Source organism: Chiloscyllium punctatum, chromosome 15 (assembly GCF_047496795.1).
Source record: "Chiloscyllium punctatum isolate Juve2018m chromosome 15, sChiPun1.3, whole genome shotgun sequence".
Taxonomy (NCBI): Eukaryota; Metazoa; Chordata; class Chondrichthyes; order Orectolobiformes; family Hemiscylliidae; genus Chiloscyllium; species Chiloscyllium punctatum.
Window position 1 is genome coordinate 32,770,197 of NC_092753.1, and position 16,441 is coordinate 32,786,637.

The 16,441-nt window shown below is 40.0% G+C and overlaps 1 protein-coding gene across 6 annotated transcripts in view; it reads left to right on the plus strand.

Annotated features, from left to right (window-relative positions):
- cnksr2a (connector enhancer of kinase suppressor of Ras 2a) overlaps positions 1 to 9,182 on the plus strand; it is a 496,755-nt gene extending 487,573 nt beyond the window's left edge. For all 6 annotated transcript variants that reach the window (XM_072584887.1, XM_072584893.1, XM_072584891.1 and 3 more), the window contains one exon: positions 1,673 to 9,182. In XM_072584887.1, coding sequence (XP_072440988.1) covers positions 1,673 to 1,894 — 222 coding nt within the window. In that variant the 3' untranslated portion in view covers positions 1,895 to 9,182. The remainder of the gene's footprint in view (positions 1 to 1,672) is intronic.
- Positions 9,183 to 16,441: the final 7,259 nt, after the last annotated feature.

Consider the following 16,441-nt stretch of genomic DNA (forward strand, 5'->3'; position numbering starts at 1 on the left):
ACTGGAGACCTGTGACTGGTGCAATGCCTCAGGAGTCGGTGCTGAGCCCATTGCTATTTGTCATCTATATCAATGATTTGGATGAGAATGTACAAGGCATGATTAGTAAATTTGCTGATGACACTAAAATAGGCAGTATGGTGGACAGTGAGGAAGGTTATGAGAAATTGCAGCAAGACCTTGATCAGCAGGGGAAGTGGGGCGAGAAATAGCAAATGGAGATTAATATAGATAAATATGAGGTCGTGCATTTTGGAAAGTCAAATCAAGGTAGGAGTTTCATTGCGAATGATAGGGCCTTAAGGAGTGTAGTAGAACAGAGGGACCTTGGAGTTCAGGTGCATGGTTCTCTGAAAATGGAGTCACACGTAGACAGGGCTGTGAAGAAGGCTTTTGACACACTGGCTTTCATCAGTCAGGGCATTGAGTATAGAAGTTGGGAAGTCATGTTGCAGTTGTACAGGACGTTGTTGAGGGTGCAGTTGGAGTACTGTATTGTGTTCAGTTTTGGTCACGTTATATAGGAAGGATGTTATTAAACTAGAAAGAGTGCAGAAGAAATTTATAAGAATGTTGCCAAGACTCAAAAGTCTGAGTTATAGAGTTGGATTAGCAAGGACGTTTTTTCTTTAGACTGTATGAGACTGAGGGGGGAATCTTATAGAAGTGTATAAGATTATGAGAGGCATAGATTAGATTACTTAGTGTGGAAACAGGCCTTTCAGCCCACCATGTCCACACTGGCCCTCCGAACAGCAACCCACCCAGACCCATTGCCCTACATTTAGCATGGCCAATTTACCTAACCTGCACCTGGAAGAAACCCACGCAGACACAGGGAAAATGTGCAAACTCCACACAGACAGTCGCCCAAGGTGGGAATTGAACCCAGGTCTCTGGCGCTGTGAGGCAGCAGTGCTAACCACTGTACCACCATGCCACATGGATAGGGTGAATGCATCCAGTCTTTCTCCCATGGTTGGGGAATCACAGACTAGAGGACATCAGTTTAAGTTTAGAGGGGAAAGAATAAAAGAGAGCCCGGGAGCAACATTGTTTACTCAGAGGGTGGTATGCATATGGAATGAGTTGCCAGTGGAAGTGGTTGAGGTGGGTACATTAACAATATTTAAGAGGCATTTGGACAAATACATGGATGGGAAAAGTTTAGAAGGATATGGGCCAAGTGCAGGGAAATGGGGTTAGCGTGGATAGATATTTTGGTCAGCATGGACTAGTTTGGGCCAGAGGGCCTGTCTCCATGCTGTAGCACTCTCTGACTCTATAATACAAAAGAATTGAATAAATTGAACCATAAATCTGCTTGCTTTACTTTTGAAATCCTGTAACAACTTTCTCTCACCAGCCTGCCAATTGCCCTGAGGTTAAAATTGTTTTACATTCACAGTTTAACCTTCCATTCTCCATATTTCCCAGGATTTCATATCCAAAATGTATTTTCAACAGCATCGGTTTTAAACGTACCACAAACAATTACAAATTTCTATTTTCAAAAATACAGTACAATTAAATTACCGAAACTAGAAAAAACAAAATAGTTTTAATTGCGTGTTTTAATAAACACTTGAATTCAAATACAGTATTGCATTTTTAAACGCTGTTGTTTACTGTATTAATAGTGCAGATTTTGTTTTCTGTTTATCACCCTCAGGCAAAAGAAGGAGAAGTAGCGATTATAGACAAGATTCTAGACAATCCCAGCTTGACATCCAAAGAGTTTCAGGGATGGAAACAAACCTATGTAGAGCTTTTCGTGGAGATCTGTCAGAACAATGCAGCCACAGAACCAGTGAACGCGGCAACTGAACAAGCTGCATCTACACCTACACCACCTCTGATGCACACCCATTCATACATTGAAACCCATGTATGAACACTTTCTCAGCCAGCCTTGTATTAAATATAATTTTTTTGACTGCTTACTTTATACTGGTGAGTCATGATGTAAGTATTTTCTTAGTACAGAGACTCAAATTTAATTCGGATATATGTTGGCTTTGCATTAGATTCTGAACACAAATGGGGAGGTGTTGTAGTTTGTTTGAAGGGACACTGTATCTTTGTAAGATTCTTGGGCAAGCTTTGCCCCCCCTTATAAATAGATGTCTTGATGATGCCACTTGGGTCATGATAACATCGTTCTGTGGCTTACATGTGATGTTATTGTGATGTGCCAATGATAAAAATGACATTGAGTTATTTTCCCTACCCAGAATGGCAGTCGTGCCCTTGCAAGTCAACTAATAGTTAGCATGAAAAGAGCCTTTGAAGAATTTGTGTTCATAGGTTTTATATTGTTTTACCTTTTTTTCTGCACACATGTTGCACATGATTCTCTGAACACAGATGTGGCAGGTTCTGAGGAATGGCCTGAAAATGGATCTGCATTGTAATTTCAAGTCCCTCTCTAGCTCATACAAGTTGGATGACTGGAATATCCCTCTCTTTCTTTCCTCCTCCTCCTCTGAAAACTGCCACATTACAGTGCAGTGCTTTGGTACAGCCATAGTTTCCATCCCCAGAACCCAGTAAGACCAATTTTAGTGACTCTGCCTGGTGGAATGAGACATCACAAGTAAAATCACCATGCTGCTAATGCCATCACCAGCTGCCAGTTTCCTTTTTCCTAGAGCTCTCCCCTCTGCAGCATGACAGGACCCTGTGGTAGAATGTAAATGGAGATTCTATGATGTGCATGACTGCAATTACAAGATCAAATTGGACAGATTGTGCCAGGCACCTTTTTGTATTGGGAGATATGCAGTCAAAGCAGTAAATAAGAAAGCACTCTCAAGACACGGCCTTCAGTGTTGGGCCAACAGAACCACAGCAATCCTTCTGAACCAGCAAGAAAAACAGGTTGGTTTTTGCACCTTTCAAGCATCGCCTGACAGTTCCCAGAAACCCCTGCTCCTCCCACGTCCAGACTCTCGTGATCAATGATGTTCTATTATCTGAATATTATCAAAATGCATCAGTGTACCTGCAGCTCACTGGCAGAATGTATATCAGGCCTCTGAACGGCTTGAGCCTCACACCCAGTAGGAATAGCCAGTACACTTCATCCACAGCCTGCCCACAATTGCCTATCTGCACTCACTCAGTTGCCCATCCAAACTTCACCCACTGCTTGCCTGTGCTGCATCCCACTGAATTCTAGAGCTCTGCCTGCAGCATCTTGCCCTCTGCCAGCTGGCCCCCTAACCTCTGCCCCTTGCTCACCTGCCCACTCTCCACCCACGCCATGTCCATGATGCATCTGATGTCAAAGTCAGCCTTAATATATTTTTATTAATGATGTTTCAGTCAGCCCCTGGAAAGGATAAGCTTTAGATCAAACAGTCATCAAGACTGCAATCAGATCAGCAATAAATCACGATTGCATTATGTGAATGTGTGACTTATATATAATTAAGAAATCTTCAGTTTTTACAACTGTCACAATAATTTGCCATAATTTAAAGTAAATTTGTAAAATTAGCTTTTGGCCCTCCTGTAAAAAATATTCGAAGTATGCCTGACTGTATGTTTTTGGTTTATTTTTGTTCTTCATGCACCTGCATTCTTTCTGAGCATGGTACAACAAAATTGTCTCACCAATTAAACCACCATCCATCCCCTGGTTCTTTGAAAAAGGCATCTATTTAATGGAGACATGCATAAAATAGTCTATTATGCACAACTAGTTCAGGAACCCTCCTACTCCCCCCATACATTTTGTGCACAATGGAATTTGGAATTGATCTAATAATTGAAACTTTAGCACCACAGTACAAGAATGGCTCAGCATCTTAAAATGTTCAGTGTAGCAATGCACAGCGGTCATTTCTCCATTTCACTGAGCTCCTGTCTTACCTACAGTATTATGTGGAAATATCGCATAGAAGAGAGTTGTAACCAGTTGTTATTGTGTTCAAAGTAGTGACCAGCTAAAGAATGGCTGAGAACAGTGAGTAAATCAATAAGCTTGAAAGCAATGCAAATGGTAGAAAGCCTGAAGGGTATTCAAATTTCAGAGACAGTTTGTCCTCCATGCAGTACTTTACATTTATGTCTAAAATTATAGTGTTCTTAAATGTTTTGACAGGTTAAGCAAAATTCTCTCATGTCAACTTTGGTATACGAATGGTTTCATTGTGGTGTATTTGTTAGCTGTCAAATGAAGACACATGCATTTTACAAGCAGAAGAGTCCCAATAACCTTTCACTTTATTTGGATAGTCTGTACTTCAGCAAGGTTCATTTGTTTGCGGAACTATTGTAATTATGACATCTCTTTTCAAAGCAGGGTACTTACCTTCTGCTATACTGGATTACAAAATTATTACTTTTGCCATGCACCATATATTTACTATTCCTTCATAAGATTGCCCCACTCAAAAGTTGCTGTTAATTTATCAATGAATAACATTTCTTTTTGAATTGAACATATCGACTTGAAATCGGATACAGAATAGATAAAGTAGCCATTTGTATTCCATGATTCATCCTATCATCCAATGGCAAATAATAATCAACATTACCTAAGTCATGTCTGATGATGATATAGGACAATCAGTAGCCCAACACATTTGAAGAGTGTACGGTGAACATTTCTCAGCAGCCTGGAGGACAATTTTTTGATTGGCCAATGCGTGCTATTTCAGATTGTGAAAGGTTTGGACTTGCATGCCAGTTGTAACCATTTGAAATATTATTCCCAGTCTTTGGGTGCTACATGCACCCTTAGAGCTCCCCCATGGCATCTATGGCAGATATGCATTGTCTAGGCATTGGCAAGCATGCAGTGAACATCTCCTGGGAGTATACACCCACCACCACCAAAACCATTGCACTACTTAAAGAAATCATTAGCTTCCTTTAGGGTAACTATAGTTGATTTCTTTCTGCCTATTGCTACCATACTACAAGTGTTTAATGCTTTCCATAGCTGTTTCATGTTGCACAAATTTACAGGAAAGTACTGAGGGAATTTTTGTAGACTTCAAAGATTCTGTAGAAACCAGAGTTTCCCAGATAATAGTTGACAATAGCAATAATAGACAGTCCCTTTGGAATGCATCACATTGAGGCAGAACAGCAACCACATAGAGTTTTAGGAATCTTCCTTCATTGGCTGTTTCTTTGGTCACCTCTTATACTTTATGGACAGGTATCCACTGCTTCTCTGTATCATATCTTGGAACATTTACGCCGGGTTAGAAAGCCCGAAGAGTTTTTAACCAAGGTATCTGGGGTCCACCTACATTATCCCAATGTGAGGCCTAGGTGGTTCCCAGATCGACCAGGTCAGCCATGAATCACTTTACGAGACATGTTTATACTGATTGTTTCAGGATTCAAGAGTCTAGGAAACGAGATGTCCATCCTACCTCCACTCCATAATAATGTTCATGTAATGTACAAACTCTGTATCCAGAAGATGAACTCCAAAATATAGGTACAAGACTGGCATCCAGGATATCCTGATATAGATTTAACAATTCTAACAGACTTCCAATGAGGCACAGACGTCAAATGAGTATGACGGTGGACCTTCGAACCAAGTTGAAAAATGTATTAGTAAATCAAAGAATCCCTACAGTGTGGAAGCAGGCCTTTTGGCCCATCTAGTTCACACTGACTCTCTGAAGACCATCCCACCCAGACCCACCTCCCTACCCTATCCCTGGAGCACTGCATTTCTTATGGATAATCCATATAGCCTGCACATACCTGGACACAACAGGGCAATTTAGTGTGGCCAAGCCACTTAACCTGCAATCTTTGGATTGGGAGGAAACTGGTGCACCCAGAGGAAACACATGAAGGTACACAGGGGAGAATGTGCAAACTCCACACAGACAGTTGCCCATGGATGGAGGCAAACCTGGATCCCTGGTGCTGTGAGGCAGCAGTGCTAACAACTGAGCCATTGTGTCACTCAAATCAAAGATGAAGGGGAAAGAAGGAATCAAAAGATCATTGTCAAAAGTCTTATGAAAACATACAGTTCACATGTCATTGTTTAAGGACAAATGCCACTTGAGAATCAATTAGGAATATAACAGAAGTAATTTTGACCTTGACCACGCATCTAAATAAATTGATAGAGCAGAATGCCTGATTGATAGGGATGTGATAAGGATGTGTGCACAGGAGAGATACCCGGGTGCTGCCTGGGCTAGATTATTTTAGCTATAAAGGAAGATCAGACAGACTGAGGTTATTTTCCTGAAAGCAGAAGAGGTGCGATTGAGATGTATATAATTATGAGGAGCTTCGATAAGGTAGGCAGGAAAAACATGTCCGCTTGATGAAATGATCAATGACCAGGCATTGCCTGTAAGGGTTGTAGAAGTAGAAATCCTCATAATATTGAGGAAGTATCTAGATGTGCACTTCTGATGCCAAGACATACAAGAGACGAGTGCTGATAAATCAGATTAGAATAGTTAGCTGTTTGTTTTTGACCAGCACAGACAGAATGGGCCTTTTTCCAAGCTGTAGATCTCTACGATTCTATGATTTGATATTCATTTCCACTGAAATAATAAAATTAAAACTAGCTTGTTTCTATAATGAATGAGTGATGCACTCTGTCACTTTACTGCCCAAATATTAGGGTGAAAAGTACCTCCAAATGGTGCAAACATTCAGCAGGATAAACTGTTAACATCTTAATTTGAATCCTGCCTCTACAGCTCCCATCTTCGTTAATTTCTTCATTCTGATTTATTATAACTCATTTTGTATTTTACTACCTAATTTCTAGTATTCTATGTTGTTTTAAACAGGTCTGCATTTTTTTATCACTTCATCAAATTTGTGCACATAATCCAGATGTGTAAATTCACAAGACTTCTTTTTAATTTGATGTACGTTATTATAAACAGCTCAGGGCCACTGACAGCCAGTACAGTTTTCAAAATCTACTAACATTATTCAAAACTCAGTTATTTCATACAGAGATTTCCATAGTTGGACCTCAACTGTGCAAACATTTTCATCCATAGCTTCCACTGCAACAGTTACTGTGAACCTTGATCAATAATTTTGCTTGATTCACTGACATTCCTGTTGTATGAGGTTTTGGACTCCAATAAGCTGGGTACCAGTTTCAGCCAGAGTGTTATAGATTTGCATTCAATTTAAGTATGATGAAGATGGGTTTTAAATTCTGAGTTTTTTTTAAATTTAATTCTCAGACTGAGCGAATCATTGGCAAGCCCAAATTTATATGACATATTCATATTTACACTGGTGTTGGGCCTTGCTCCTGAGCCACAAGTTTGATGCAAATGGGTAGTTTGCATGACTATTTCAGAGGACAGTCAACCATGCTTGCGAGAGAGTAGAATTACAAGTGGACCAGTCTGGGTAAGGACGGTAAGTTTCCAGTCCTAAGGGCATTAGTGAACCAGTTGGATTTTTATTACAATCTGACAGCTTCATGGTCACTTAACCACTTTTGTGCCTACAGTGAAGTTTAATACAGCGTGATTTCTTTATCAATACTTTATCAAAACTATGAACACCTACTAATGGCAAAAAAACTCAAAAATTTACTATTCTCACAAAAAAAACTATTGTTATAATGATATACAATGAAGTTGTTTGCACATGATGATAATGTACCAAAGGACAAAAAAAGAATTGCACTTTCTACGTATTTACAATAATCCAATCACTCAAAGCCAGACATAGGGAACATTTTTATATTTTAGAAATAAACTTCAAATTAAATTAAATATAACAAATACACTTAATGTATTATTGGAAATATTAGAATTGTGCAGTACAGTAGGTAATTGGTTTTGGAAAGGCAGAGTATTTGCATTTAATGCAAATGATTATGTGACATCAGGGCTGATTTAGAATTAAACTGGGACTTGGCAAAGACTTGTCAAGATATTATACAAATTAAATAAATGTGATACAGTCGAACATGAGTTGCTTTAAATGAGTATCTTAATAGTGAAATAAAATGTTTCCAACAATAGCAATTTAATCTGACTTTCAAAAAATAAATTAAATTTGTGCCAAGCACAGTGAAACTAGGTTGTCTCTGCAGGTTCTTTAACCTAATGTCAAATAACAGATCGTTGTACTCATGATCACAAGCTCTGCTGTTGCTGCTATTGCAAGCCTGTAGTTTATACTTGAGCATTGTCTAGTATTATTCCAGCATTACTGCTGAAAAGTAAATAATGGACTCAAGTGACCACGTATGCTAACAGATCTTTTCGCACATTGTAATGACCAGTTACTTGTGTATATATGCAGGAATCTAATGCTTCAAATAACAAAAAAAACACAAAAAATACATCATCAGCTGAAGAATTATATACTTTTTGTGTGTGAATCAAGCTTATTTTAGAGATTATATCTGCAACAGTGAATGGGAGGGAGGAGCTTTATAAAACATAATATTTCAAAAGATCATTTTTTGAACCAGAGTATATTCTAATTCTGATCATTTTCCTAACTGTCCACTGCAAGTGAACAAGAAAGTGGCCTTCTTTCAGAACATGGGATATGAATTCACTCTATGAAAGACAGGCAAACAATAATGCCCTTTGGTTTGGATAGATTCCAAATCAAGACTGAAATCTAAAAAGAGGTATTTGTATAAACTAAAAATATATGTACTGCATGGGTACTGACAAATGAATTGTGAAGTTTTATATAATACTTGTCATTATTTCAAAGAAAAATACTTGAGTAAGAATATCAAGTTGTGGCACTTACACCAAGCATTATGCCTCTGTTGTACTGTACATTGTGACAGATTTTTTGTAATGGACCAAAAAAAAGTGTATTGATATAAGGAAAATTATTTCTACTTTGAGTGTAGTTTACAGGCTTTAAAGATGATGTAGTTATTAACTTGTTTTGAAGAATAAGATCTGTTGCTGTGCAACAGCTTTATGGTTTGCACTTTACTTAGTAAAGAACTGCATTCAATGTTTTAAATTTTGAAAGATGTTTCTCAAAGACTGCATTATTCCTAAGTGGCAAGTGTAGCATGATGTCATAAAGTAGTCTTTCTTGTGATACCAACATGAATCTTTCAACAATAATGTATGTTATTTGTTGTGTATATTTTATTGTTCTTAGCTTAAAGGCAAAGATCATAATGAATATGGTAATCAATAGTCAAATAAAGTTCTTGAAATTTTTATATATTTTATTTTTTTTATCTAATCCATATGTGCACTCAGTCTAAATTCAGTTCAAGTGAAGTTTGTAATCTGGAAAACTCTGTACAAATCACTGGTTGAGTTAGAAGATGTGAATTTTTTTCTACATCAGTCCAAAGTTGACTTTATGGCTAGAATGTGCTATATTTTGTTGAATGCAAGGATTACCAACAGTGGATGCTGCCTTAGCAATGAGAAAGCCTCCCCATAAGGTAGAAAAAAACCATTAGGGAGTTATCTTTGAATGCTCTAAAGAATGTTGTGCCGATAAGGTCAAGAGCAACAGTGAACTTAGTAAAGTTTCCTTGCTAGCTGTTTGCAAGAGGAAATGGCATTTGGTGAAAACTGGGTTTAAAATCAAAATTGGAGCTAAAGGAATTTTTAAAAGCTTCAAAATTCCCTAGTGATAAACTCTGAAAGATCCTTTTTACCAGAACAAGTCTGGGAATTTGAATATCAGCATCTCATTTTCCTCAGAAGAACCTTTTCTGAATTGTAGTTGCAAGTAATTTGAAAAGTCTCAAAATTAAATTTCTATTTCAGATGTAATAAATGTTAATCAGTCATGCACAAAAATATATGAAGAAAATATGTCTGTTGTATATTTTGAACTATTCCTTGGATCCTCTTTTCCTGTTTTAGATTAGAATCATGTTTCAATGCCAGGTCACATATAGAATTTAGCCTGGATTTGATAAAGATGAAAGTTTAACAAGATTTCACCAATGTATAAAAATGATGGCCAAGCATATGGTAATTCCATGATGATTATGGTGTTATTGTTAGTATATCTAGATCATAGATAATCCAGCTGTGCAACACATTACCACAGGTCTTGTGTACCTTTTTGGGAAGAGTATTTAGGTTTGACTTGAGCAGTTCAAACAACTCACAGTGATCTAACTGACCATGCTTGAGCCCCAGCTATTCACAAAGTAAAGGTGGTATTGTAAACAGTGAGGAGGATGTAAAGAGATTTCAGAGCAATTTAGAAAAGTGGATGGGCAAATACTTGACTGATGCAGCATAACATTGATAAGTTATATTTTAAAGTTATCCACTCCACTAGAAAAAGTCAATGGCAGAATATTATTTAAATGGTGATAATTTGGGAGGTGTTGATGTACAAAGGGACCTGGATGACCTTGTACACCAATCCCTGAAAACAAGCATGCTGGTGAAACAAATGGTATGTTGCCTTTATTGCAAAAACTTTTGAATACAGAAGCAAGAATGTGGCAGTACAGGGCATTTGCAAGAAAACATCTGGCGTATTGTATGCTATTTTGATGTCCTTGATCTCCAAGGATGAACTTGATACAGAGGTGCTGCAACAAAGTTTCACGTGACTGAATTCTTGATTAGTAGGATTGTTCTATGGGGAAAGATTAGATTGGCTGGACCCATATTCACTGGAGTTCAGAAGAAAGAGATGTTGTCATTCAAGCATAACCATTGAAACAAAAACAATCCAAACCTAGTTCCTGTTTGAAAATTCAATCCAATTCAGAATGGGGTTTATTCAGAAAAAAAAATGCAATCTCAAGCAAAAGATTAAAATTTGTGACAGGTACTCTTAAATAATATGCGTATTCTGGAACCTTGACCAAATTTTGGTACAAAATATACAAAATAAGCAGGCTCACGCACAAAATGCAGCCAGATAATGGTTACCTGTGGAGGGTGTCAAATGTGAAAATGTTACTAAGACAACCCAACTTTCTAATCTGCACAACCAGTAATGTTAATGAAAAAGATCTACCATCTCCCCTCATAACATCAATATTTTCAACGCAACCCAACCACAGAGCTCTGGACTCCCTAAGCGCTAATCTTCATTTCACTCAGTCTCAATTTATGATGATCCTGAAAGCTATTTGGTAGATTAGTGAACACTTTTTCTGTCTTTCCCCCACAGCCATATCAAATTGCTTGGCATTTTCAATGCTAAATTCTTCCTTGTCGCTAACATTCCAACTGTCTAACTTCAGCCTTAGTATTCTGCTTTTGTTCTTTGTTTCAGGCAGGAAATTAAGAAATAGTTGAGCACTAATTCCATAAATCTATTCCCTTTGATTCTGATGTTTTACCTGTACAATGATTTAGAAAGTATAGTACACTACGGTTAGCAATAAAATAATCTACAAAGAAAAATAGAACCTGAAACAAGTGCCTCAGCTTGAAGAAGAGACAAAAGTGGAGAGCTTTTATTTCTGCTTTCCCCACCTGCTCTCCCCACCTGCTCTCCATATCCTCAATCCCAAATGTTCAAAAATCTGTCCATCATTGGAAACATAATAGAATTCACTTTAAAATTTATTATAAAAGGAAAATACTGAGGATGCTGGAAATCTGAAATATTAACAGAAAATGCTAGAAATATTCAGCAGGTCTAATAGCAACTGTAAAGCAATAGTTCATGTTTCAGATCAATAACCTGCATCAGAACTAAGAAACTGTAAAAGTTTTTAAGTTTTGATCAAGTGAAAGTGGCTCAGGTGGGAAGAACAAAAGGGAAACTCAGTGATTGAATGGAAGGCAGAAAAGATTCCGTGACAAAACATTTCATGGTGAAAAGCTGAAAGGTGTGGTGAGTGAGTGTGTGTGTGTGTATGTGTGTATGGTCATTGCTCAGAACAAGGATTCGGTCACTCATGCCAAGGATCATTTTAACCTGAGAAGACTATTGCACTGCATCTAGCTGGTTCTGGCTCACTAGGAAATTTTCACACTCTTATCCCATCATAGGTGTATCTGAATGATTTAATAATCAACCTGTTTGGCTGCAATATGTCATACCATCTGTATCATCAAGACAGGATCTGGGACTTGAACATGGACCTCCAGAACCAGAGGTAGGAACTGTGCCACATGACCAAAGGGAGTGGCAATGGGGCATGTAAATAAAATGTGACAAAGTGTATGAATGACAGGAGAACAGCCATCTGACTACAAAAGTATTGAATTAAGGAGGAAACAAGAAAAATACCAGAAGTGCAAAAGAAAATGGATTATGACATGGATTATGAATTCAAAGTGTTGAAATTACTTAAAGTTGGTTGACTTGCTCTAAACCTTTTTATAGAGGATTCGGTTGTGGAATAAACTATGCAAGTTCTTTCCCCCCACACTGGAGAGTTTTAAGTATCAACTTAACTCAGTGGTAGCACTCTTACCCCTAAGTTAGGTCTTTTGTTCAAGCACATTGTACTTAAGCACATCATTAGGCTTTAGAGTAGTACAGAGGGAGTGCTGCATCATTTCAGCTGCTTAGGATAGAAATTTAAATTAATCTTGTCTGATTTACATTTGAAAAATAGATGCAAAGTGGCACAATTTTGGAGGTCAATGTCCTAAATTCCAAGGATTCTCGAAGAATATTTCATGTGAAATTAGGTCAGGATATTTTATAGATAGTGTGGTTACATGAATCTTGCATGTGCTAATTATGAGAGTTTAGATTTATCAAGCTTTGTTTTTGCTCTGCTCAAATTTTCTATATTTTTTTTGTAATCAGTAGCCACAACATTAGACATAGAATATCACAATACTCATGCAAACATCATCCAGTCCTGATCAGCAACCACTCACCTTCCTTTCTACCATGTCTTTGCCTAGTAGTAATAAACCTACTGAAACAAAGCCTTGGTGAAGCATGCATATAGCTTGGAAGAAAGTGAGCACCGCAGATACTGGAGATCAGAGTCGAGAGGATGGTGCTGGAAAAGCACAGCCGCTCAGGCAGCATCCAAGGAGAGTCGACTTTTCAAGCATAAATTCTTCATCAGGAATGTGGCTTCTGGACCAAAGATGCTGAGCGATAAATGGGATTGGGGTGGGGCATGGGGGAAGGTAACTGAGAATGCAAAAGGTAGATAAAGGTGGAGGTGAAGGTGATAGGTTAGAGAGGATGGTGGAGCAGATAAGTGGGAGGAAGAGGGACAGGTAGGCCAGGTCAAGAGGGCAGTGCTGAGTTGGAAAGTTGGATCTAGGTTAAGGTGGGGGGAGGGGAAATGAGGAAACTGGTGAAATCCAGATTGATCCCATGTGGTTGGAGGGTCCAAGGTGGAAGATGAGGCATTCTTCCTCTTGGCATTGGGTGGTAAGGGTTTGGTGATGAAGGAGGCCCAAGACCTGCATGTCCTTGTGGGAGTGGAAGGGTGGGTTAAAGTGTTCAGCCATGGGACAGTGGGGTTGTTTCATGTGTGTCCTGGAGATGGTCTCTGAAGCATCCTGCAAGTAGGTGTTCTGTCTCCCCAGTGTAGAGGAGATCTGGCCTATCTATCCATCTTCATTCCCACTTATCTGCTCCACCCTCCTCCCTGACCTATCACCTTCAGCCCCATCTTCATCTACCTATTGCAATCCCAGCTACCTTCCTCCCAGACCCACCCCCCTCCCATTTATCTCTCAGCCTCCTTGGCCCACAAGTCTCATTCCTGATGAAGCTTATCCTTGAAATGTCCATTCTCCTGCTCCTCGGATGGTGCCTGACTGGCTGTGCTTTTCCAGTACCACACATGCATATATCTTGTACACTTCCACTTTTTGTATTGAAAACAAATAGATAAATTTCAGATGAGACCTTAAATCCACATCATCCTCTTTATGCTCAGATCAGTACCTCCCAGAACCCAAACCAAGTTCGTTGCTCAACCAACTCCATCAATAGAAATTAACTGGTCAATTATCTTATTGTTGTTGTACATAAATTTGTTAACTCTATTTGCCTACATAACAGCAATTGCAGTTTAAATGCAAAATTGGCATTGTAAAGACTTCGAATGTATTTGCTTCCACAGCACAGTACAGTTATGAATTTAAATTATTTTATTTTGAAAATAGTTAACTTCCAAAATGCAAGTCACACTCTTCAAATATTAACAAATACTTTGCTTTTTTTTTCTGAGTCCAGGATTCAGCCAGCTTGGCTCTAACTGCAATAAAAAAATAACTTGTGCATTTATCGCAAACTTTAAATTCCACAACTGCATTTGCCCTGCAAAAAATAATCTAACAGTATTGCCAAAAATATTGGAAAGTCACTGTACCGATCATAGACTTAATTAAACATGATACACGTTGATAATGTCCCAGTCAATCTGGACAAACATCTTACATGTAGTGTGTCATAAGTTGATTCACCTGAAATCATCAGGCAGAGACAGTGAAACTTGGCCGAACTTTCTTTGAAAATATAACCTCAATAACGTGATATTACCATCACGTGAACGTACATCCCAGTGAGGATAGAACGGTAAACGAAAATGTACCAATGAAACACATAATGCAGCTAATGTATTTTATTCTTACTCATTATTAAAATTGCACGTCTTGAATTGAGCTTGAATTTTGGCATTCCCACTGGCAGAATCCTATTTCCTATTCAGTTCATAACAAATAGATACCAGCCCCATGCAATGTTCATTCTGATGCCCCGCTAAAACATTTGACTACAGGTTCTTGTGTCCTTATATTGTAGTGTTTTACGGTGTAGAAAAATTACACCAAAAATCGCACTTCGGGACTCAAGATTCAAAGCAAATAAGGTCCGGCTGTTACATACCCAGACACACAACAGGCTTGCTAGAAATATTTTAATGTGGAAAAATTGTGAAGGCCACCCACCCTTTCCTAAAACATTTGATAGTCGAGCACCATTGGCCAATAGACGCAATTGGCAGCGTAATATGGGTTGATGGCCTTCAATGTTCTTCAAATATTGCAGCCCAGGATCAAAGTCAAACAAACCTGCAAGCATGGAATGCAAAAACCTTGCGATCAAGAATTCGTAGAATCAGCCACCATTCGGCCCATTTCAGCTTTGCCAGCTCTTCTAAAGTGCTATCCAATTAGTCCCAATTCCTTGCTCATCATTCACAGCCTTGCATGCCTTTTCATTTTCAAATAAATACTGGACTCCCTTTTGGAAGTTTATTCCCGTTTTTTTCAATCTGCTTTAAGGCAGTGCGTTCTAGATTACAACAACTTCAGAGTGAAAATTTCTCAGGCGGTGATTTTGATTTTGTCTTCGTCATTGTCAATTATTTTCAATGTAGTTGCCAATCCTCCTCATACCGTGGAAGCATATTCTCCTTACCCCAAGATATCAACATTCTCATACTTCTGTAAACTCCTACTAAACCTTCTTTTCAACTGCCACAGTCTTTCTACTCAAGCCCCTGATCGCTGCTGGCATAATTCTGGTTTAAAAACGTCACTGCGTCCTCCCCGAGGTAAAAATTTAAATCAATCAAAAGGTGTGAGGGGAGAAGAGTGGGGCCTAAATAAATGGTGTTTTCATGTGCGTTTCTTTATTTAATTTGCATTTACTAAAACGTGCAGTCATTGCAGCTAGAAAAGTGACATGTTGCTTCCTGAGGTGACGATATTGCGTAGAAAATAGAAGCATCCAGGCAGTATTGCAGCCGAATCGGCCCGTCGAAGAGATGAATGGGGGAAGGCTATCCGATGTTACAGAAGTGAAGCTTTTCTCTGGTTTCCAGTCTAAGAGTTGTCGACCTCGAGATTTTTTTTCAGGGGGTGATGATTGATGTGGAAAGAAGTGGTCGCCCGGAGGCTGAGAGCTCACTGTCTTTTGCAGTTTCAACCAGAAGGAGAGAGAGATACGGATATGCAGTGAGGGAGGAACGGGGACACGGCACTGGGATGGCCATGGCATTGGGGCCAGGCACTGTTGGGGCCACGGGGATGTGTGCGGTGGGACATGGGGGGGCACGGGGGGAATGTGAGAGAGACGGGGAAATGGAAGGGTTGCGGGAGGGGGGGGGGAGTGGGCAGTCGGGGACGGGAGGGGAGGGGGGGGAGTGGGCAGTCGGGGACGGGGGGGGGGGGATGGGCAGTCGGGGACGGGAGGGGAGGGGGGGGAGTGGGCAGTCGGGGACGGGAGGGGAGGGGGGGGAGTGGGCAGTCGGGGACGGGAGGGGAGGGGGGGGAGTGGGCAGTCGGGGACGGGAGGGGAGGGGGGGGAGTGGGCAGTCGGGGACGGGAGGGGAGGGGGGGGAGTGGGCAGTCGGGGACGGGAGGGGAGGGGGGGGAGTGGGCAGTCGGGGACGGGAGGGGAGGGGGGAGTGGGCAGTCGGGGACGGGAGGGGGGGGGAGTGGGCAGTCGGGGACGGGGGGGAAGTGGGCAGTCGGGGACGGGGGGACGGGGGGGGAGGGGAGTGGGCAGTCGGGGATGGGGGGGGAGTGGGCAGTCGGGGATGGGAGTGGGGGGG